The sequence below is a fragment of the Syngnathus scovelli genome, chromosome 1 (genome assembly GCF_024217435.2).
Source record: "Syngnathus scovelli strain Florida chromosome 1, RoL_Ssco_1.2, whole genome shotgun sequence".
Taxonomy (NCBI): Eukaryota; Metazoa; Chordata; class Actinopteri; order Syngnathiformes; family Syngnathidae; genus Syngnathus; species Syngnathus scovelli.
Window position 1 is genome coordinate 29,809,687 of NC_090847.1, and position 21,410 is coordinate 29,831,096.

The window sequence follows — 21,410 nt, forward strand, 5'->3', positions numbered from 1 at the left end:
ACAAATTGACCATCACGCAAGTGCAAAGCATCTTTTATTTCCTTTGAAGAAATGAGCCATTTGTGTTGCGGCTGCATTGGGCGGAGCGGCCCAGGCACCAAAAGTTTCACGTTCGGGAGCGCATGGGGGTAAAAAAAAAAAAGACATTGCTCCACCATAAAACAGACACAAAGGGCACGCTTGACTTACCTTCAAGTCCGAGTCAGGCAAAAGGCCCGTCGGTATCGCTCGCAAGACAAAGCCAACGGTCAACGTCTGTCCGTCTGAGAACTCGGCGTGACGATTGGCTTTGTCCTCAGCTTGCGAGCTAGCCCGTCCATTTCAACGCGCTCGTCCGTAAGTGTTTTTTTCGGGGGGCGGGGGTCCTTTGTTAATGTAAGGCTAGAAGCGATTGAATGACGAGCATTCGTTGCAATGACGGCGTGGCTTTTTTGTCCAGGTCCGCACGGTGCCCCACGAGCGCAGCACGCTACTTTACGGGTGCACGCTTGCGCACGGCTATGGAATAAATGGCCAAAGGCATCTTTTAGGCGGGGTGGCCCGAAACAAAGCCGGCTTGGCTTCCGCTGTTAAAAATGGAAATGAGCTGATCCTCGTCCACCGAAATCAACTCGTCAAACTCGTCCAGCACGGCGGGCCGCTGCTGGTTGTTGCCGCCGCCGCCACCGCTGTTGGTCAAGACGTCCATCATGCTCTCGTTCTGGAGCAGGTTGACGATGCTGTTGGGGTAATTCATCCAGGTGCTTCCCGGATTGCCGCACGGGTCCAAAGTGTTCTGCGCCGCCGCTGAGGAGGCGGCTCGCTGGCCGTTGCCGCTCTCGTCCGGCGGGTTGAGGAGGTCCACAAAGTCGTCCATGTCGAGGCTGTCCAGGGTTCCCGAGCCCTGGGCTTCGGAAAAGCTGGGGAACTGCGGGATGCCCTCCTCGGCCGCCGCGTCTGCCGGGAACTGAGAGCCCGGTAAGGAGAAGAAGCCGACGGACTGCGTGCCTGCGGCGGCGACGACACCGCCGCAGGCGCTCCCCTGCGAGGCCGACGGCTCCTGGCTGATGGCCGAGGTGATGCCGGGGAAGAATTCCTGAAGGTCTGACAGGTTAACGGTGGGGTAGTCCTGGCTGGAAACAGTCGGGCGGTTGACGGCGCAACTGGAAATCCTGGCGGCTTGCGGCTCCGGGCCCAGGTTCAAGCTCTCCAGGATCTTCCACGTTTGGCTGCTGGCCGGGGCCGGAACGGAGGAGGCGGCGGCGGAAGAGGAAAAAGTGGATTGGGGAGCGGAGAAGGGCGAGGAGGGGAAGGAGGAGGAGGGGAAGCAGGAAGCCTCCGCCTTGCTCGGGCCCGGGAACTTGTGGCCGGGCTGCGCATGAGCCAAAGAGCTCTGTGCTTTCGAGGCAACTGCAGGACAAAAGCAAGCGGCGCCGGCATGAGCAAAACCCGCAAAGGACTCGAGAGAGCCGCCGCACGTGTGACACTCACAAGCCGGCGCCGCCGCAGCGGGCTTGCTCGGGGCCGTCCTCCTGGCGGGGCTGAAGTGGCGTCGATCGGGCGGCACAACGGACCCTGAAATCCCCACAGCTGTTAATCGCACGCCACGGAATGGGAGACGGACTGCGATTGCGCTCTTACTTGTGGAGAGCAGAGGTCCCAGGTTCAGACTTTTGAACATGTCGCTGGTGCGTTTCCGCTTCTCGTTCCAGCGGTATTCGTCTGGAGGGAAGGGGAGGGGAGGGGGGGAACACATGTGAGAAGGCAGCAGCGGCGGCAGCGGCGAGAATCAGGGCTCCAGGTCGTACCCCTGTCGGCGGGCAGGTACTGGAAGTCCATGGGCTCGCTGACCTCGCGGTCCGAGGGCCGGCGGAGCTGCAGCTTGACGTAGACGGGCTCGTTGAGGTCGGTGTCGCGGTAGGGCGGCGTGCGGAACACGATGGCCACCTGCCTGTGGACGTCGGCCTGGGAGAACGTGCCCTTGCCCTCCCATGAGTCCTGGAAGAAGCGCACCTCGATGTCCTCTGTGGGGAAAGGGGGGAGGGGGGGGTCTCTTCACAGGAACTTTGAGCGCGCCGGGTCCAACGGCCGTCACCTTTTTGAACTTTGTCGCACAGCAGAAAGATTTCGTCGCCGCCTTTGCAGCTGCCCGAGTTGCGGTTGACTCTGCAGATCTTCAGCTCGGCCGTGTTGGGAGCCCCTGAGACGAGAAGAACGGGCGAGCGGCTCAGAGCGCTTCCTTTGGAGCCGACCTTTTCAATGTTGCTTTTCAAACTGCATTTTTAGAGCAAGCTTTCTTATGCTTTTCAATGTGGTCCACTTGGCGTGCGTAACTCACGGTTGTCAAAGATGGGCTGTGAGACCACCGGCTCCAAGGGGAAGAGTTCCCCCGTGGGCAGCGTGATGGAGGCCTGGAAGCAGAGCCGCACGGAATTCAGGTCAAATTCCTCCTCCCACACCTTGGCCTCGTGAACTGCGGGCAGAGAGAGGATTGGGGGGGGTGAGGCTGGGCTGGGCTCAAAGAAAAGGGACCGGCCGCTCACCGTTGAAGGGGTTGTTGTTGGTCTGCAGCCGGCAGGTGATGGCCTCGATCACGTCCTTCTTCTTCACGCACTGAATGCCCAAGTTCTGAAAGCTGAGAAAACGCAGCAGCGTCCACACGGCTCACGTTTGGCTTCTGCCGTCAGCCCATCCCATCCCATCCCATCCCGGCGTACCTGTGTACGCGCCTCTCCTGCAGGTCGGCCTCGTAGTAGCCGTGCTTGCAGTCCTTCCCGACCAGCTCGTGCGGATGCGGCTTGTACGGCGTGTTCTTTGTCACCAGCGAGATGCGGACGCGCAGGGGGCCGCTGTAGTTGTGCACCTGCCCAAAGGAAGGCGGTCAAAGCGGCCTTTTCGGGACTGCGCGTGCCGAGACAGTCGGTAGGACCGCTGCAAGTTTCTTAAAATTCACATCTTTCTCCGACGTGGATTTTCACGTGAGAGAGAGCACGAGAGCGAGATCCCTTAGAGGAGCGAGGCGACTCACCTTGATGGCCGGGTGGGTCTTGGTGGTGTCGTTGCTTTTCTCGCCGGGGATGCTGCCCGCAGAGCGCCCCTCGCACTTATAGCGAAAGCGCATGCCGCGCTGCTTGGGCTGCTCGATGATCTCCACGAAGGGGCTCGCCGTTTGGACTTAATGGAGAAAGGACACAACAACGTGCATTAAATTGCGCCGCCTGATGTCGTCGCTCGGGTCCGTCCGACTGGTACCTGGGTTGGGCGCGTTCATCGGCCATCCGTACACACCTGCGACGGACGCACGAGTACACAACACAGAAAGATGACACGTTAGAACCCGTTTCAGCCCATCTTTGCGGCTTGGGCTCCCAGGAGGTCAAAGGTTACCGAACAAGGCCGACAAAAACAGGCGGTCAAAGGACTCCACTTTGGACACGCCGAATGAGGTGTGGGGATTGATAATATGAAGTGACGTGTGATGCAAGTTGGAGCAAAGGTTTTGCCATTTGGGGCCGTTGTTATGATGCGACGACGACGACGACGACGACAAAACGCCAGCGGAAAGAAACTAACGGAAAGAAACTAACTCCTGGTGCTGCACTTGGCCCAATGAAGCAGTGACGGCACACATTGCACTTTGATTTCACTTTCAAGTTTGATCTGCAATCCTTGTCGTTCTGACACCCACCGTGCGCATTCTTGGGACTTTTCAGGGATAAAACCTTTGAGTTTGGAGGAGTTGGAGAACCATCGATGGATGTCATTTGACAACGCGACGTCTGATCGCAAGATGGAGTCCACACTCCGAGCAGGACCGGCACCGCACCTGACAGCTTGAAATGACGACGAACGAACGAACGAACGAACGAACTGGAGTTGCATCGCTCGCTCGCTCGCTCACACGCAGCTAGGAAAACGTCGACACGCGAAATGAAATGACCTCGTTTTCAAACGCTGTTCAGGGCCTTGACAAGCGCAGTAGGAAATGCGTGACCCGCCCGACCCAACCAACAGGCCCGTCCCTGCGCGGCACACGCAACAGGCAACTTCTTGTTCTTTTCAAAACAACTTTGTGATCATCTTGACGCTAGATAACACACGCGGACGCGAGAAAGGAATAACAAACTGGTCGCGGGGGGAATTCCACCTGGCGCAAAACAACACCCCGTCCGTCCGTCCGTCCGTCCGTCGTCCACTTTCACCCCCCCGCCCCCGCCGCATTCCGCGCTCCAAAAAGTCAGCAAACACGCAGCAAAGCGGGCGAAAGCGGCTCCACTTACCGGCCATGGCTCCCGCTGTACTTTCTGGGCTCCTTTAGGCAATGTTGCGAAGGCCAAAACGTGCGAAGAATTGGCGAAAACACGTTTCGAGTAGGAGCTACTCGCTGCTGTGGCTCTCTCTCCGAGTCACCGCTCGCTCGCTCGCTCGCTCGTTCCCTCCCCCGCCCGCCCGTCCGTCCGACCCGGCCCGGCCCGCCGGCCGGATGCGGGCCTGCGCAGCCTGCGACGCAGCGTCAAGCCGCATGTGACGACAACACGCGCATTTTCCGGTAGGCAGCAACACTAGTGTTCGGAACTCGAGGACGCCCCATCGATTTATTTGTTCGAATGTTCCATCACGACCACTCATTCAGTTTTCAAGAAAGGAAAGTCATCCTGGTAAGCTTTGCGACATGAACCAGTCACCAAATGTGATTTGAGCTTCACACGCTCTGATCAAAACAATAGCATGAGAAGAAACAATTGAGGTCACTCTTCAAACTTAATTGGAGACTTTTTACTGCCCAACTTGTCAGGGAAGACAAACTATCCCCGAGAGCGAGATGTCGCGCAACCCAAAGTCTTTTATTTGATGAGACACCAAGTGGTCTTTTTCCGCTTTCACTGTCGACCAGCTTGACGCAAAAAAAAAAAAAAAAAAAATGGCTCGACCGTCCGTCACCACCCACTCACACCGCGCGGAAATACCCACATGACGCACTTGGAGGTTCACAAAAAGAGCGCGTGTGCGTGCGTGGGAGAAGAGAGGAGAGGAGAGGCTCAAACCGCAACTCCCGATCGAATGACATCGTCTGGGGGAAACTTTCGTAGTTGCTTCGCTTTTTCTCGACACGCGGCAGGCACCAAAATAGTGAGTTGCGAGGACTCACATTTCATTTGTCGTCTGCATCGGGCCAAGGGGAAGGGCGACGAAAGAACGTCTCCACGTTATGTCCACGAGATGGCGGCGTAGGCGAGATAACGTCATCTGAAAAGCACAACAGGTCAAAATCGTCCACATTTTGAAAGCGACTCTAAAACGGAAAGAACTGATATCAAGAACCTTACGCAGTATGTCTGGAAAAACAAAACTATGCTTCAACAATTCCATACATCAATGCGTGTGCGCGTACAGGAAGTGAAACGACATGCGTACACAAGTGTTCAAAATGTTTATAAGACGATTTTTAAAAGATTAGAACGTCACGAACGGGGAAGCCGTAGACACATGAAACATGGCGGAGAAGCTGACGTATCTCAGCACAATGCGCCCTCTATGAGTGTTTGATGTCTATGCTTGCCAAGGCAGAAGCGAGAACGATGCCTTCGCGGGCTCACTTCAATCGTCGGAAATACGCCTTTTTCTTGTAATGATCACGTACGCGTGTAATCAATACGTCGTCTCCAAACTTGGATCACTCAGATCGACTTGTGGCATATTGAATCGACGTCCTCGTTGCGTGAGCGCGTATTGATAGGCAAGGGACTTTCAAGGCAGCGCGCGCGAGGCATGTCATAAACGCTCGGGCTCGGGTTGGTGGTGCGTTTGGGGCCAGTGAGGCGGTACCTTCGGAGTCTCCTTCACTGCGGCGCAAGCGAGCTCTTCGGAACACAAATGGCGGAGGGGGAGTTGGACGTGGACTCGTTGATTTCCAGGCTTTTAGAGGGTGAGTACGACTCTTTTTTTCAGCGGAGTGCGGGCGGGCGGGCGGTGCGCTACGTGCCATTGCGTCGTTGCCCTGTTTTGGGCCATCAGCTTGTAGCTTTGCTCGACTTGCTCTAGGGGTGCTGGTGGTTGGGGGGGTGTTTTTGGGGGGACATCACAACCGCACCTTTCAGCTCACTTCGCCCCTTGCCTCTCTTTACCCTGTATTTGTTTATTTACACGTTTCTGGACGGGCTCTCACACCTTGGCTATCGATGTGTGGCGTTTACGTGGCTTCAAAAACTTGTCGTCCGTCCATCGGCACGAACCGGAGTCAACGTCGTTCGTTATCAACGCCCTGACGATGCCTTATTACAAGCGCATCGCACGTCATGGCATCATTGGAGCGCGCCGAAATTAAAGCAGCAACATTGTTTTTGGACATACTGCTGGTGTCCCTTGAATGCAGCACGGTGGCGGGCGGCACGTTCACCTGACTAGCACAAGTTGGCCTTTTCTCCCCCAACTACAAGCGTAACTTGGTCGATAACGAAGGACGAACGTGTTTGGTTCCGCTAGATAGGAAACACTCAAGGTTCGGCGAGCGCCTGTTGAATTTTCCCGCAGGCCTAAAAAGAAAGACAGTTTTGCTGCACGTAGCGTTGACAGGTGAATGTTGAGTCAAGACGTCACGGGACGAATCCAATTGATCACTGTACGGCTTTCTCCTCTATGCTGCCGTTTGACACACTTGGTGTAATGTCGTCGCGCGAGGGCTGCTGTCGACCACAGCTCACACGCAGACACTCACCGGCACGCAGACACGTGGCGTTCTTGGCCGTGGTAGCGAGCCAGGCGTGGCGCCGTTTGGTGGCTGGAACCACGCCGTTCGGTGATCGGAACGCCGAGACGCGGCCGAGACACAACGGCGAATGGTTCGTTGTCGGCGAATGGCTCGTTGTCCTCACCTCTCTTTGGACCCACCTAGCGACCGTGTGCTTCTTTTGTAACGTTGTAAAGCTTTATGCGCAATCCAGTAACAAACATGGTTGTGAGCTGCGAGCGCCTGCAGAGGGACTACAAATCGGCGGTCGGCGATGTAAAATTAGCTAACGACATTCACTGGGCAGAATGCGACGCGAAGCTCCTCAAATCACTCGCACGTGATTCCTTGGCGCCAACAAACTGCACGAGGAGTTCATCATCTATAAAACAAAGAAAAGCAGAAAACATCAACGGAAAGGGTCACTTGAAAATGCGCCCACTGTCGGCGGACCAAAATACATTTTGCTATTTTGTTTCAGCCATGACGGACGGGTGCACGGAGACTCACGGCTGGAGAGATCTCTGATTAAATGTCAGTGGCCGCAGCTGTCTGGGACGCCAATAAAGCAAGCCGGAGGGGGGGGGGGGGGGGCATGGTTAGCAAGTTACAAGCGGCCGGCCACCAGAGCACAAGTCCAAACGTTGATGAGCAAAAGCTCTCATTTGGAATCTTTGGGGAGCCTTGACGGTGACAACATTTTTGGAGCTACGGCACGGTTGTGGAAACAATGGCGGAGGGGGCCTGCGCGTTTAGAAGCGAGCGCCGGCCGGCAAAGGGGGCTTCTTTTGGATGGACGGCGCCTCGCCTGTCCCGCGACAGAACCGCCCCGTACCGACGGGAGTTTCCGCTTCATCACGCAAGGTGGTCCCAGTGCGGCCGGCGGCGTGAAAAATGTCGGTCACGTGCGGACGCCGACCGCATCGTTGTCTGACGCGTGCTCGGCTCAGCGTTTCTCCGTTCTTTGGTCGGGCAGGGCCGAGAGAGGAGCCTCGCAGCGCTCCCTCTTTGTCCCGACAGGGGGCTTACTCAAAGCCGCCGCGCGGCGATGCCCATATATGGACCGGTTACTGCTCCAAAATGTACAAGGGTGTTCGGCCTCAGTGAGCAGTCAAGCAAGAGGAAAAGTGTCCGTTTGGGACCTCGCTCCGTCGCTGATGGAAATGTGCAGCGAAGCGAAAGCAAAATTGCAATCAAAGTCAAACAACAAAAGGGGGCGCTTCCTAAATGGGCCTAAAACACCTTGCCTTCACGTCCGTCCGTCCGTCCGTCCGTCCCCAGTGCGAGGATGCCGTCCGGGGAAGATCGTCCAGATGACGGAGGCCGAGGTGCGGGGCCTCTGCATCAAGTCCCGAGAGATCTTCCTCAGTCAGCCCATCCTTCTGGAGCTGGAGGCGCCCCTCAAAATCTGCGGTGAGTGCCGGGCTGGTGCCGTCCGTCTCCATCGTCCGTTCCCCTCGTCACACCCCCAATTCCTTCCCTCCCTCCCAGGTGACATTCACGGGCAGTACACGGACCTTCTGAGACTCTTTGAGTACGGCGGCTTCCCCCCGGAGGCCAACTACCTGTTCCTGGGCGACTACGTGGACCGGGGGAAGCAGTCGTTGGAGACCATCTGCCTGCTCCTGGCCTACAAGATCAAGTACCCTGAGAACTTCTTCCTGCTGCGGGGCAACCACGAGTGCGCCTCCATCAACCGCATCTACGGCTTCTACGACGAGTGTGAGCGCCTCGGCGGGGCGGGGCGGGGCGGAGCGGAGCGAGCGGCCGGCCGGCCGGCCGGCTGCCCAGCCGTCGCGGCTTACCCCGTCCCGTGTCCTGTGTCTTCTAGGCAAGCGGCGCTTCAACATCAAGCTTTGGAAGACCTTCACCGACTGCTTCAACTGCCTGCCCATCGCCGCCATCGTGGACGAGAAAATCTTCTGTTGCCACGGAGGTACGCCGCGGTCGAGGAGCGTCGGCCTTCCGGCGGGTCTCGGGCCACCCGTGACGCGGTGTCGCGCTCTCGCCCGCAGGTCTATCCCCTGACCTGCAGTCCATGGAGCAGATCAGACGCATCATGAGACCCACGGACGTGCCCGACACAGGTCGGTTTGAGCGAGGCGCCGCCGCGAGGATGCGAAGCGCAGCAAAGCGCAGAGCCCGGCGACCCATTGGGCGTAGGTAGCAAAGCCACCAGCGCTTGGGGGGCAAAAAGCGGTTGCACGATGATGAACGACAGTTGCGTAACAGCTTCCTTAAAAAAGCCGCCCTTAGCGTCATCCCACATAATGACTCGGCCGCATCTCACGACGAGCAATTGTCCCGAGGCCAATTGAAAAAGCGCTTTGCCTGCCATCCTGTGGATGTTCAAAAGAAGACGAAAAAAACATTTCTTTCTTCACGCAGGAGGTGGCAAAAGAGACTGGAGTGAAATGAATGGATTTTTGTCACATTCTATTGAGAAGGCTTAAACAATTCCAATGGACTCCAGCCAACTCTCCGAATATATTCGCACTCGCTGGTGTGTGTCTCCGTGTCACAGCAGCCCACCGCCAAGTTGGGCCTGGGCCTTAAATGTCGGACGGTCACAGTCAATTAGCCAGCTAATGAGGTTGAACTCTCCATCGTGTATTGCGCTAACTTTCTCGTTGGAGTATGATGATTGACGAACCTGAGAAGGAAGACCTTTCCAAGGACGGTGGACGACTGGATTATAAATAATCTTCAAGTTCCCATCTGCCATTTCCATTGCAATCGAAAATGCGACAGCTTCACCACGGTCTCTTAAAAGCTCTGCTTGGAGTGATCCCACTCGCTTGTTGTCATGAAACCTGCTTCTTCTCCTTTTAAGGGAGTCAGATGCTCTCGCTGCCTTTTTTTTTTTTGCCCACATCCTCTTATGGTCTGCGGCGGCGGGCACTGTGTGCACGTAACGACACTGACACGCGTGCGCGCGCACACAGTGGAAAAGTTCAAAGGCGTCTTATACCATCTTGCAGGCCTCCTGTGCGACCTCTTGTGGTCGGACCCAGACAAAGACGTGCAGGGCTGGGGCGAGAACGACCGCGGCGTCTCCTTCACATTCGGAGCCGACGTGGTCAGCAAGTTCCTCAACCGCCACGACCTGGACCTCATTTGCAGAGCCCACCAGGTTGGAATCATGCCAATGTCAAACGCGGCGGGTCCTTGACGTGCGTGTTTTCGCTCCTTTTGTCACACTCACCGCGTGCCGGCCGCCGCGTGGTGCCCTCCCTCCCTCCTCCTCTCCCTCCCCTCAGGTGGTGGAAGACGGTTATGAGTTCTTTGCAAAGAGACAACTGGTGACGCTTTTCTCGGCGCCCAATTACTGCGGCGAGTTCGACAACGCCGGCGGCATGATGAGCGTGGACGAAACTCTCATGTGCTCCTTCCAGGTGCCTGCTCAAAAATTGCAAACGGGAAGTTGCCCGGGAAAAACAATATTTGATTGAAAAGTGCCTGCCGCGTGTCATTCAGATCCTGAAGCCCTCGGAGAAAAAAGCAAAGTACCAGTACGGCGGCATGAACTCCGGTCGGCCCGTCACTCCTCCCCGCACGGCGCAACCTCCCAAGAAGCGATGAGGAAGGACGGAAGAAGACGAGAGGAGAGGAGCGGAGCGTCGGCGTCGTCTGCTGCTTCTCGCGCCCGCCACGTAGATCCACCGACTAAAAACAGAACAAAAACACGCAGCCCACTTTTTCTTTACCTCCCGCCAAACTGCCCCTTGCATCTACTTAAACATTAAAGAAATATATATAAAGTACATGCATTGTGGGGGTGTTGTTGCATTTTGTTTCTTTATACACACAGAGGGGCGCACCCTGGCAAACAAACAAACAAACAAACAAACAAACGGCGTATTACCGCCCGCACGCCACTAACTGATGGTGGCCGGATGTAGCTAAACTTGCTGCCGCCATCTACCGGCGGGCGCGGTGTGCACAGACAGACATTTTATTTCATTTGACCCCTGGTTTATGGCGGCGAATTGCTTCCCGCTCATTTTTAAAATGCTTACATTTTTGGGTGTATATGGAACCATCTAAGCGCATATGTTATCATTAGAACATTAAAGAATACTTTCAAACATGTAAATACCGGATTAATAGTATAAATGACATCCAGAAAATCATGTATAAATAATATAAACGATACGTGTGTAGATGTAGCCAAAGTGTACATTGTTTTTAGAACTCTTATTATAGAGAGCGAGAGCGAGGTACAATACTGGGTGTTTTTAGAACTCTTATTATTACAACAACGTTTTGAACAACAAGGTACAAGTGTACGTACTGCAATTGTGTGGGCACTCCCTGCTTGCCTTCTGCTGCCAAACTTCGTGCCATAATTGCTCAATTTAGAATTTCAATTTTGAATGTTTGATTTTGGTTTTTTTTTTGGGGGGGGGGGCGAGGGGCGGAACCGCGATGTACTGAAGCCGCGATTAATGAACCGCGATGTACTATATTACTGTATTTGGTCTAGAATTAGGTTAAGGGATCAATATCGCTGCTGGTGAGTATTTTAAAATATGACCGTCCCTGTCCGCATTTTGACGTCTAATAGACGTCTATATGCTAGCGCGACGTCTAGGCTAAAACGCGGCTAAAAAAAGGTCTAAAAGTGAACGTTTTGTAGACGTCTATCCCGTAGAGAACACTTCTCCAATCAAGAAGAAGTCCAAAATCGATCATCTGTACCTGGTGGAGTCCGCTCACTTTTTAATACAGATGCTCCTCTTTTCTCCAGGCTTGGAGTCTGTGCTGTTCAAGGGGTCTCCAGGCTTGGAGTCCGCTGTTCAAGGGGGAAACGAACATTCCGGATTTGACAATTGACCGATGAACCGCTGCTCATCACATGGCAATTTCAACTTTGGAGGTGTTTCGCCTTAGAATTCCAAGCCCTGTTGAGCGTGAAACAAAGTTAGGTGCACATTTGAATGACATCGGAAGATATAAACCTACCTTTCCACGTGCCACTCCTTGAGCTAAACCTGGAGTCACAAATGGCTAAAAAGGGAAACGACATCTCAACTTTGTGATCCATACTTACCGTTTGAGTTCGTGTTATAATAGCCATGGCGATTTTTGAAAGTGAGCTGCTGACTTGTACAAAAGCAATGCCATTATTAACATTAGTTTTGAATTCACATTTGAATTGTAAACGCGCACACGGCTTAACCTCTTGTCAAAAGGACCTTTGTTGGTTTTTTTAAATGTAGTCTACTCATACAGTTAGTATATACTTTCAAAAAGATTTTATTCATTCCCAAGGTCAGGTAAAAATGTACACGGACACAGGCACCGCTGCGAGCCAGCCAGAAAGCGAGCGAGCGAGCGCAGCTGAAAGTCTTTTCAGAGATGTTGCTGAAGCAGACGTGATGCACATTCTTGACGTCAGCGCGACGAATGGACAGTTGGATCTTTTCACCCTACGGGCAGAGGTGTCGAACTCAAGGCCCGGCCGGCCGGGGACCAGAGGCCCGGCCGGCCGGGGACCAGAGGCCCGGCCGGCCGGGGACCAGAGGCCCGGCCGGCCGGAGACCAGAGGCCCGTCAAGTCATTTGATGTGGCCCGCCGAGACAAATTGAGGATCAACTTCATGTGTCGATAACAAAATTGCAACTTGTCTTCACTTTTCAAAACTACAGCTATTGCTAGGAATTTCTACCATTATTTTCAAATATTTGAACAATTTTTACTCGTGTCTGATTCCAGAGCGAGTTCTTCATCACTTTGTCGTGTAGCTTATACTGTACATCATATATGGCGTTGACAGTCATAATGGCCCTCCAAAGAAAACTATGACGACGATGCGGCGCCCGACAAAAATGACTTTGACACCCCTGCATGAACAGAAAAGAGAGTCCCCGGAAAAAGAAAAACAACAACCCCACATTTTGGGTCCATTCGAACAGAGAAAGGCTGCTAGGCACCGGTCTGTCTATGTATGCGAGGCACAGCGCAACGGTAGAAATGAAAAAAAAAAAAAAAAGAAAAGGGGGAAAAAAACAACAACGACCGATGAACATTGGCATCAGTCCAACGTAGCTGAAAAATCAAGAAATGTTGAGCAGCAACAAAGAAATGCTCTTCCTATGAACACAAGAAAGATTTTGCTCAAGAAAACGCCAAATCTAAGTGAATGGATCTCTGTTCAGGCGGCGGCCAGGGCGAACAGCGAGATGGCAGAAGGTGCTTGTTTGGCTTGAATGCGGCAGGGACCACGAAAGCCCCCGAGCTCATTCGAACACGCTCCACGAGATGGAGGCATTGAGGCAAATGGGCGAAGACTCAATGTGGCTTCTTGGGTGGGCTCAGACGCTTGAACGCGCATGAGCAAAAGACATCCCTTCCTTGACATGCCAACTTTCCCTTAAATGTAAAACAATACTACAAGAGCGTACGTTCCCTATGTTCCTCATTCCTATTGCATTGCGGCGGTCGGTGCCTTGACTTCAAAGTGGCATTTGTTCACTTAACGAGCTTGCGACTCAATTTGCGATTCCTCGGTTTTGGTGGCAGAAAAATAAAACAAAACTGATGAAAAAGCGCACACTGTCGGATGAAACACAAAAAGTAGATTGACTTGCACGCACGCAAGCGCACGCGCGCGCGCACACACACACACACACACACACACGCTTTGCGCACGCGTGTGTCGTTTTTGCACGTCAATCTCGCTCAGCCAACGTCCCAAAGCGCACGGGCGAGCGCGGCAAAGACTCTTAAGTCAAGGCACCCCACCCAGAGCCGAGCCGAGCCGAGCTGCCCGGCCCGCCGCACACCGCTACACCAGCCTTCGCAGCAGGAAGGAGAGCGCGGCGCCGATGGACAGACCCAGAGCCAAGAAAAAGGTCATCAGAGATCCGGCCGTCTCCGCGTCCTTGGCCTCCACCAACCTGAGCACAAAAGAGCCGAGCGAGCGGTTTGAGCGGCGTTTGGGCTGGCCCGCGTCGCTCACCGCTCGCGCTTTGCTCACTCACTGCGGCGCGTACGACATGGACAGACAGACAAAGTATCCGCTGGAGATGGAGAAGAGAGCCACGATGACGGCAAAGACGGCGTCGGAGGCAAAGTAGACGGGCAGGAAGACGCGAGGCTGGACGTTACACAGCATCAGGAGCGGGATGAAGACCACGCGGGAGACCACCAGCAGCGGGAAGAGAGGAGACTCCTTGCGAGGCTGACAACACAGCGACGACATCCTCGAAAGGCGCTCTCGCTCCACACGGGGTCGCTTTGTAAACAAACGCTCTGCTTCTCGGCACTCACCCAGCGTATCAAGGTGGTGACCGTGCGGCCCAGCCAGTCGTTGATGTTGAAAGTCAGGAAGCAGCACACGATGATGAAGTAGTCGTCTGAGGGAGCGAGCAAGGGTTAGGGTTAGCGGAGCGCCGACGTGCCGCGAGGGCAAAGCAAGGGAGCGAGCAAGGGTTAGGGTTAGCGGAGCGCCGACGTGCCGCGAGGGCAAAGCAGGGGAGCGAGCAAGGGTTAGGGTTAGCGGAGCGCCGACGTGCCGCGAGGGCAAAGCCGAGCACCAACCCCATTTCCCCGGCAAGGCGGTCGTCCTGACGTCCACGGTGACGGTGGGAAACACCGACAGAGTGACCGTGAACACAAAGGTCACGCAGAAGGCCATCACCCAAATCTGCACAGAAAAGAGGGGAGGCAGGCTTTTATGAAGCCAGCGTAAACTCTGGCTTAAGTTGCCAGTCGGGAAAGCGGCAACGACAATGACACGTACGCTAGCCGGCCGGCGCAAGCCACATCGAGTAGGCCCACTGTGGCCAAGATGGCCGCCGCGTGCTTGGCCTGTTGCCATAACGATCCATCCAAGCGGCAAATACTCTTTTGCTCGGTGTTGTCGACGCTCCAGTCTTTTGCCTGCTGGACCGTTTGTTTGCTTTTAGAGCAGGTTGGTTGGTTGGTTGGTTGGTTGGTTGGTTGGTTGGTTGGTTGGTTGGTTGGTTGGTTGGTTGGTTGGTTGGTTTTGAGTTTGATTCCGTTTGATTGCTTTTAGTAGTCGTTCCAATACGTTTCCTCATTTCAAAAGTCACGACGCAATCAGCCAAAGTACGACATTTCGAGGACGAGAAGAAAAGGCTGACCTTCTTGAAGACCTCGAAGATGGAGGCTTTGGCTTGCTTCTTGTCCACCTGCCCCAGCGCCAGGAAAGCCTCACGGCTTCGCTCCCGCCGGGCCTCGGAGCCCTCCGCGCCATCGCCGTCTTTGACGGGCGCCGAGCCGTTGGCGCGACCGTTGAGCTTGCCGCCGTCCGCTGTCAAGCTCTCTGCTTGACACACACGTGCGCGCTGAGGGACTGGGAGTGCATACAAAGGGCGCCTTTGTGTGAGCGCCGGCCGCCACCACTCGCCGCGGATGAATGGAGGCCAAACGAGATAATGAATAAATTGATTGAATTTATTCCTTTGGAATTGCACACGCGTCAAGTCGCCAGCCAAAAGGCTCTCTCTCTCTCTCTCTCTCGCTCTTTCTCTCTCTCTCTCGCTCTCTCACCTGCGAGCAGCTCATCCGTGGCGCCGGGCTCGTATTTGGCGCCCTGGCCGAAGTAATGGCGGGCAAACTCCTGCAGGCAAGCAAAAAGCTCGTTGATGCAATGGCGCCCGAGCCGCTTTGGCCGGGAGTACCCACCAATCGGGGCAGGAGGAGGTAGCACGCTAGGGTCGCCAGCGTGCCCACGCACGGCGTGATGAAGTAGCCCAACGCCGCCGACTCGGGATGCGCGTCACCTGGCCGGGAGGGAGCAGGTTGTCTGACACGTCGGAGCGAGCGGCGGGATTCGTTGGCACTGTCGCTTGCGCACTTACTGGCGGTGGCGAGCAGCATGGCCACGGCGGCAAAGGTGCCGGCCAGCCCCTGGCCGCTCATGAAGACGGCGCTGTACTTCTGGGGGAGCATCCCCACCAGGCCGAAGAGACTCCCTTGCAGCACGGCGCCGAACGCTGCGGGAGGGAGGAACAAAGGGCTCAGCGGGTCGCGGCCTGCCCGACGGCGGCGACGACGGACGCCCACTCACAGTTGATGAACCAGATGGTGGCCATGGTGACGGAGAAGAAGCGCTCGGTGTCCATTTCCACCTTGACCAGCGCGGCGGTGAAGACGAAGAGAAGCAGGATGAAGATCAAGCTGCCGGCGATGCGCACCGCCTCCGATATCCTGGGTCACAGGTGTCAAAGCCCAGGCCCGGCCGGGGGTTAGGTCCGGCCGATTCAAAAGCTCCCGTCGGGTGAAGGGCGGCATCCAGAGGAGCCAAAAACAAAGATAAGCAAGCGGACGGCGGCCCGCAGAATGTATCCAAGTGCGGCCAAAGGAAGAAAGTATATATCTCATTTACTGTTTCTATTTTGGGAGTCGCATTTCATTTGAATGGCCGCTTGTCAGGAGATGATGACACGTGACACCGCTAGACCATTGGCCCAATCGGATAAGACCCCCCCTCAATCCAATCTTGATCAAGGAAATGATGACACGTGACACCGCTAGACCATTGGCCCAATCGGATTAGACCCCCCCCCCCCCCCCCTCCTCAATCCAATCTTGATCAATCGACACCACTACGGTCCAAGTGACCGACTCGTACGAGGAGACGCCAGTCTACTATGACTTTTGGCGTCTGACCGAGTTAGACCTTTTCTCAACTTTCTCGACAGTCGAGTCCCGGGGCAGTTTGCCGTTTGACGTCCGGCAAGACGCCCGAGGCCCAAAAATCCGTGTGGGACTCTTTCCCAGAAAGGGTTGTCCCCAAAAGGTCGGGCGCACGCTGGATACGACTTTGCCACGGGGATCAGAGACCTCTGGTAGAGGATGGAGTTGAGCAAGGTGAAGAGCAGCAGGGGCAGCTGGGACAGCAGGGTCATGCAGCTGTTGAAGTACTTGCTGTAGCCACTGCCGCCGCCGTCGTCGTCGCCATGGCCGCCGTCCGTGACGTTGGACGCGTTTGCGCTCAGCCGTCGCTGGAAATACTGCACGTGGGCGAGAAGGTGTGGAAGACAGAGGGAGAGAAAATGTTTGGCTGTGAAAAGCTTTCTAAAGATGGCCTGGAAAAAAAAAAAAAAACGCGTCTCGTGATGACGCCTCCGGCCGATGACATCATCATAATGCAAAAAAACAACCCTTGCGGACGCCCAACAAAAACAAGCCGGCGGCGAGCTGCTAAAAAGGGCTCTCTGAACCTCGGCGCGTGATCACGAGTATGCGCATGACTCACCTATATCGGTCACAGGGTTGCCAGCCGGCCAGCCATGACACGTCAGCTTTCCCGACCGAGCGACCGAGCGACCGAGCGACCTTTGGCACATATACCCACCTCACCAGAATGTTCATTCACCGGGATTCCGTTCACTCACAGTTGTAATCGAAGACAGCAAAATTGTTCCTTTTGCTGTCGCTACACCCGTCGCCGTAGACACGGCCACCGATGCGGCTCCAATCTAGCGGCCGCTCGCTCGGCTCGAATCGCAAACACAATCGAGCGACACGAGGAATTGCCATGAGACAAAAGTCCGGCTTGACCTCCAATTTGTACGGGCAATTTGAAATCTTTTTGGGGTGGGCTGATCTTCATACATTGACTTTCATTTACCAGCGACGCAGTCATGAAGAAGTTCCATGGCAGCAGAGTTCCCAAGCCCAGGATGAAGAAGCAGATCCCAACCAAGCAGCCCCTGAAATGATGATGACAGACCACAAGAACGGAATAAGTCGCAGAGCCCACCGAGGGCATCGCCCACCGAGGGCATCGCCCACCGAGGGCATCGCCCACCGAGGGCATCGCCCACCGAGGGCATCGCCCACCGAGGGCATCGCCCACCAGGGCATCGCCCACCGAGGGCATCGCCCAAAGCGCACGCGCGGCTCACCGGTCTGAAGGAGCGGCTCGGAGTCGCTTCATCTTAAGAACACCGGGCGGGAAAAGTCAGCCACGCCGTCGAGGGCAAGTCAGCAGCAGCAGCAGCCTCAGCCCAAAAAAAAAAAGGAGCCTCTGCTTTTTCCCGCTGGGCTGCGAGAGCACAAATCGCAGCTCAGAATGTAATGTGTGCGTGCGTGCGTGCAAAGAAAAGGACAAAAAGGATCATGAATCTTCCACAAATTATTGAGGATCCCTCAGACTCACTCATGGGCAAGATGTAATACGTACATACTCATCCAGCTCTTTTTGAAAGAAAAAAAATCAAAATCAAAACTATATCAAATATAGTATCAAAAAACAAAACCACAAGCTGACCAGAACACATCAAGGTGCGATTGCTTTCATCATGGGCAATTTTTTAAACTGCAAGATCTCAAACCTATGTGCCCATTTGGTTTCCTTTTGTAATTAAAAAATAAATCAAGTTTTAAAACAAGATCAAATAAATGTGTGTGAAGTTTGCATGTTCTCCCCGTGTCCGCGTGGCTTTTCTCCTCCCACATCCCCAAAACATGCTTGCCAGCCGTTTTCCCCAGAAACGGAGATATATTGAAATATATATATTATATTTGTTGGAATATCGGGCGGGGGACGGCTGAGCACAACACAATATGTAGGGGGGGGGGGGGGGGGGTTCGGTCGCTACCTGCAGCTGCCGCCGCAACTCCCTTTGCGGCAAATAAGCGATCGAATGACGGACGAGTTTCGGTCGAGGCTATCGTGAGTCGTGTCGACCGTCGCAAGGAAAGACATTTGACGGACGTTCCGTGGGCTGGCTGATGTCGAATTGGAAAAAAAAAAAAAAAAGGTGCTCACTTGAATGGATGGGAGAAAAAGCGCGTGTTGGCGCTCATACGTAGCCTTCCCGCCAGCGCGGAAAAAGCAGCTTTCTCTCCTCAGCTCGCTTCCTCGTGATTGCCGCGGCGGCGTCGCAGGTGGCGGCCCGCCCGTTTCTTCTGCGTGCGTGGCTTCTTCACGCTTCAACTCTCACATCCACAAAAGGCTGGCTGATCGGCTGGCTGGCTGGTTGGTTGGTTGGCTGGCTGGCTGGCTGGCCGGCTGGCTAGCTGGCCGGCTGGAGTTTTTGGAAAGGAAGCAAGGGCGCCGCGCCAAGCACTTTCCGGCAGTAGTACTTCCTGTATGACGTCACCTGCGTCAGTGTCGTGTCGTCACGCCGTCATGTCTCTTGCGCCGCCGTCCACACGGCATTTTTACGTCCATTTCGAAACGGGACACGCTATGTGTGAAAAAGCCACATTTCATATTCATGTCGTCAATATGAATAGTGACGGATGGTGGGCACATGGTGATGACTTGCTCGTCATTCAAGTTGTTATTTTCCTCCCAATTTTGCTCGAGTGTCAAACTTCGAACAAGAATGACGGTTCAAAGCAGCCGATACAAAATGACGAATAGATGGCCGGGTTAACTGGCAACAAGCAGAAGGGCGACGCTCTCAACTCAATTGACTTGAATTGCACTCGAAAGGGCGCATTGAGCCGCGATTTGTGACAGTGACGGACGTGACGTCATCGCCGAGCGATGCGAGCGCCTCGTTGTATGCGTTTCTGCTCCGTGGTGTAGTTTATGTTGAATTGAAACTCCCAGAAAAGGGATGTGAATTTGCGAACGGTCACATTTTCAGAAAATGACTCTAGCGTCCCGACCGCGGCTTTCCGCAAGGCGGCCAGTGCAGCTTCCGTTGCATTCGCGTAGGGAGGGGCCGGGGCCGGCCCCGACCCCGGCCGGCCTGCCTGCTTGCTTGCCTGCCTGGCAAAACATTTTCAACTTGACATGCGAAGTAAAAAAAAAAAAAAAAAAATTTAAAAATGAAATAAAAGGGGAGCACGGGGTGGCGGTCTGTCGTGCCCCCTACATTGGTTGAACAAAAATCCTGTCTCCGTACGTTTGGCCTCGGACTTTTGTTTTTGAACCCAAACTGGACTTTGCCCTGGGAAACGTTTGGGGTGGGGTGCGTAGGAAGAGCAAAAATCTTCTCGCAAAACAGGCCAAATTTGACACAGAGAAAGGAAATAATCGCTCAGTCAAATGATTTGATCAAATTGAAGCGCAAAATCTTTGGAATTTTCTTTTCCTTTTTTCGCCCTTTACTGACGTCTGGCGTGCAGTCGCGCGGCTCTACTCACGGAAAGCAAAAGTTGCCAACGGTTGCTTGATGATATTCATTAATGTCATGTAGAGAAGTGGGATTTTTGAAAAACAACAACATGGAAGCATGCAGTCAGCCGGGGCGAGGCATGAAAAAGCTTCCGGCCGTCGGCCTCCTGCCCCGCCCCGCCCCGCCCCGCCCCACTTCAGGAATCCCAAATCCACGTATGTGAGGCGCGCGCAAAGTACGTGTGCTCCGGCGAGACGCTGGCGTGCGCGTGGCGCAGGCTGCCGCCGCCCGTCTTCATCTGCAAGCGCCGGCTGGCGATCATCTTGTCCAGCAGGACCATCTCCTGCTTCTGGTCGGTCATGCAGCGCTTGATGGTGACCAGCGGCGCGCCGTCCGACACGCTGCTGTTCCTCCGCTCGGTCTCGCGCTTGACCCGCTTCAGCTCGTCGTCCATGTCGGCCAGGACGCGCGCCTTCTCCGTCAGGCCCTCGCTGGCTCGCCGGTACTGCTCCTTGGCCCGGCCCAGTTGAGCCTGAGCCTGGCGGTAGTCCTGGATCAGGTGCTCCAGCTGATTGTTGACGTACTTCTCCCGGCTGCAGACTTTCTCCAAGGTCTTGCCGATGTCCTCCCGCAGCTTCTCCAGGTAGCCCTCGGCCTCTCTGAAGGAGGACGAGATGCCGTCCCGGTGCCGGTGCATCTGCTCCACGTGGATCCTCCAGTCCTTGTTGTCGTTCTTGACGGTGACCTTGAGGCGCGGGAGGGCGCGCTCCACTTCCAGGTACCATTCGGCTGCGTCCACCATGGACTGCAGGATCTCCGTGTTGACGCAGGGCACCTTGGCTCGGGGACGAGCGCTTCGTAGCTTCAAGGCCTCCAGGTCCGGGGTTTGCTCCTCGTCCTCGTCGTCGGCCGCCGCCTCCTCCTCCCGGCGCCACTCACCTTGCTCCTCCTCCTCCTCCTCCTCCTCCACCACGTTGACCCGGGCGTCCTCGGCGGCGGCAGCTTCCCCGGCGGAGCCTTCGGCCGGGTACTCGGGGCTCCCGAAGGAGAAGCCCCTCTTCTTGAGCGCCTCCTCGGCCAGCCTGTCCAGCACGAAGCACACCTGCTCGCCGGAGCCCGACAGGAGTTTGGAGGGCGGGAAGTCCACCCGCACACCCAGCGCCCGCAGCTCGGCCAAGATGTCGGCCACGGCGGCGCCGGGCTCGCCGTAGTCGGCGCGCTCGTGGAAGGGCCTCCCCGCCGCGTTGATGAGCCAGGCGGCGATGATGCCAAACATGTAGAACTGCTCGCCCGGGTTGGACTCCACGTAGGGACTGGACACAAAGTAATGCCTGCTCAGGTTCCTCATGTTGTGCTTGGCCAGGACTTGGTCTTGGTAATTCAAAATGTGCAGCTTGTCCAGCAGGCGCTCCATGGCCACAAAGGGCCGGTAGGCCGCCCCGGGCCCGCCGCGCTCGTCCTCGTCACTGCGCCGCTGCCGCTGCTGCTGCTGCTGGGCCATGTGCGCACCGCGGCTTGGCTCCGGCCGACCGACTGGAGGCCTGTCATCTCTGGCCAAGAAGCGGCTGGCGGGTGGGCTGGCGGGCGGGGGGGCAGTCCGTCCGTCGCCTTGTGGCGATGTTTACACAGCGCTTGTCGTCTCTGTGGAGGGG

General features: G+C 55.5%; 4 protein-coding genes across 9 annotated transcripts; 1 reads left to right on the top strand and 3 right to left on the bottom strand.

Annotated features, from left to right (window-relative positions):
- Positions 1 to 17: 17 nt before the first annotated feature.
- On the bottom strand, positions 18 to 5,226 carry rela (v-rel avian reticuloendotheliosis viral oncogene homolog A). 2 transcript variants are annotated; one of them, XM_049743125.2, is made up of 11 exons: positions 5,129 to 5,226; positions 3,232 to 3,267; positions 3,008 to 3,153; positions 2,697 to 2,842; positions 2,523 to 2,614; positions 2,318 to 2,452; positions 2,075 to 2,179; positions 1,788 to 2,003; positions 1,621 to 1,701; positions 1,471 to 1,554; positions 18 to 1,389 (listed from the first exon to the last, which is right to left on the bottom strand). In XM_049743125.2, exons 1-11 carry the CDS (start codon positions 5,133 to 5,135, stop codon positions 527 to 529), a joined length of 1,911 nt encoding a protein of 636 aa, XP_049599082.1. In that variant the 5' UTR covers positions 5,136 to 5,226; the 3' UTR covers positions 18 to 526. The 2 variants fall into 2 exon arrangements, with proteins under 2 accessions (XP_049599082.1, XP_049599072.1); XM_049743115.2 differs by lacking the exon at positions 5,129 to 5,226 and adding an exon at positions 4,260 to 4,440.
- Positions 5,220 to 10,470, top strand: LOC125982588 (serine/threonine-protein phosphatase PP1-beta catalytic subunit). The gene is made up of 8 exons (XM_049743410.2): positions 5,220 to 5,905; positions 7,988 to 8,119; positions 8,198 to 8,428; positions 8,538 to 8,642; positions 8,722 to 8,793; positions 9,688 to 9,839; positions 9,967 to 10,101; positions 10,184 to 10,470. Exons 1-8 carry the CDS (start codon positions 5,854 to 5,856, stop codon positions 10,286 to 10,288), a joined length of 984 nt encoding a protein of 327 aa, XP_049599367.1. The 5' UTR covers positions 5,220 to 5,853; the 3' UTR covers positions 10,289 to 10,470.
- Positions 10,471 to 11,949: 1,479 nt separating this feature from the next.
- On the bottom strand, positions 11,950 to 19,482 carry LOC125982550 (equilibrative nucleoside transporter 2). Of its 5 annotated transcripts, none has more exons than XM_049743339.2 (13): positions 18,456 to 19,482; positions 17,590 to 17,729; positions 17,313 to 17,394; positions 16,523 to 16,692; positions 15,747 to 15,886; positions 15,538 to 15,672; positions 15,362 to 15,459; positions 15,227 to 15,296; positions 14,818 to 14,999; positions 14,252 to 14,357; positions 13,982 to 14,067; positions 13,693 to 13,892; positions 11,950 to 13,608 (listed from the first exon to the last, which is right to left on the bottom strand). In XM_049743339.2, the coding sequence occupies exons 2-13, from the start codon at positions 17,619 to 17,621 to the stop codon at positions 13,497 to 13,499; spliced, it is 1,413 nt and encodes a 470-aa protein (XP_049599296.1). In that variant the 5' UTR covers positions 17,622 to 17,729; positions 18,456 to 19,482; the 3' UTR covers positions 11,950 to 13,496. The 5 variants fall into 5 exon arrangements, with proteins under 5 accessions (XP_049599296.1, XP_049599280.1, XP_049599287.1 ...); XM_049743323.2 differs by having other exon boundaries at positions 14,818 to 15,029; XM_049743330.1 differs by lacking the exon at positions 18,456 to 19,482 and adding an exon at positions 18,286 to 18,444 and having other exon boundaries at positions 14,818 to 15,029.
- Positions 19,483 to 19,631: 149 nt separating this feature from the next.
- On the bottom strand, positions 19,632 to 21,400 carry LOC125982569 (intraflagellar transport protein 57 homolog). Its single transcript, XM_049743360.2, has one exon. The coding sequence runs from the start codon at positions 21,257 to 21,259 to the stop codon at positions 19,955 to 19,957; it is 1,305 nt and encodes a 434-aa protein (XP_049599317.1). The 5' UTR covers positions 21,260 to 21,400; the 3' UTR covers positions 19,632 to 19,954.
- Positions 21,401 to 21,410: the final 10 nt, after the last annotated feature.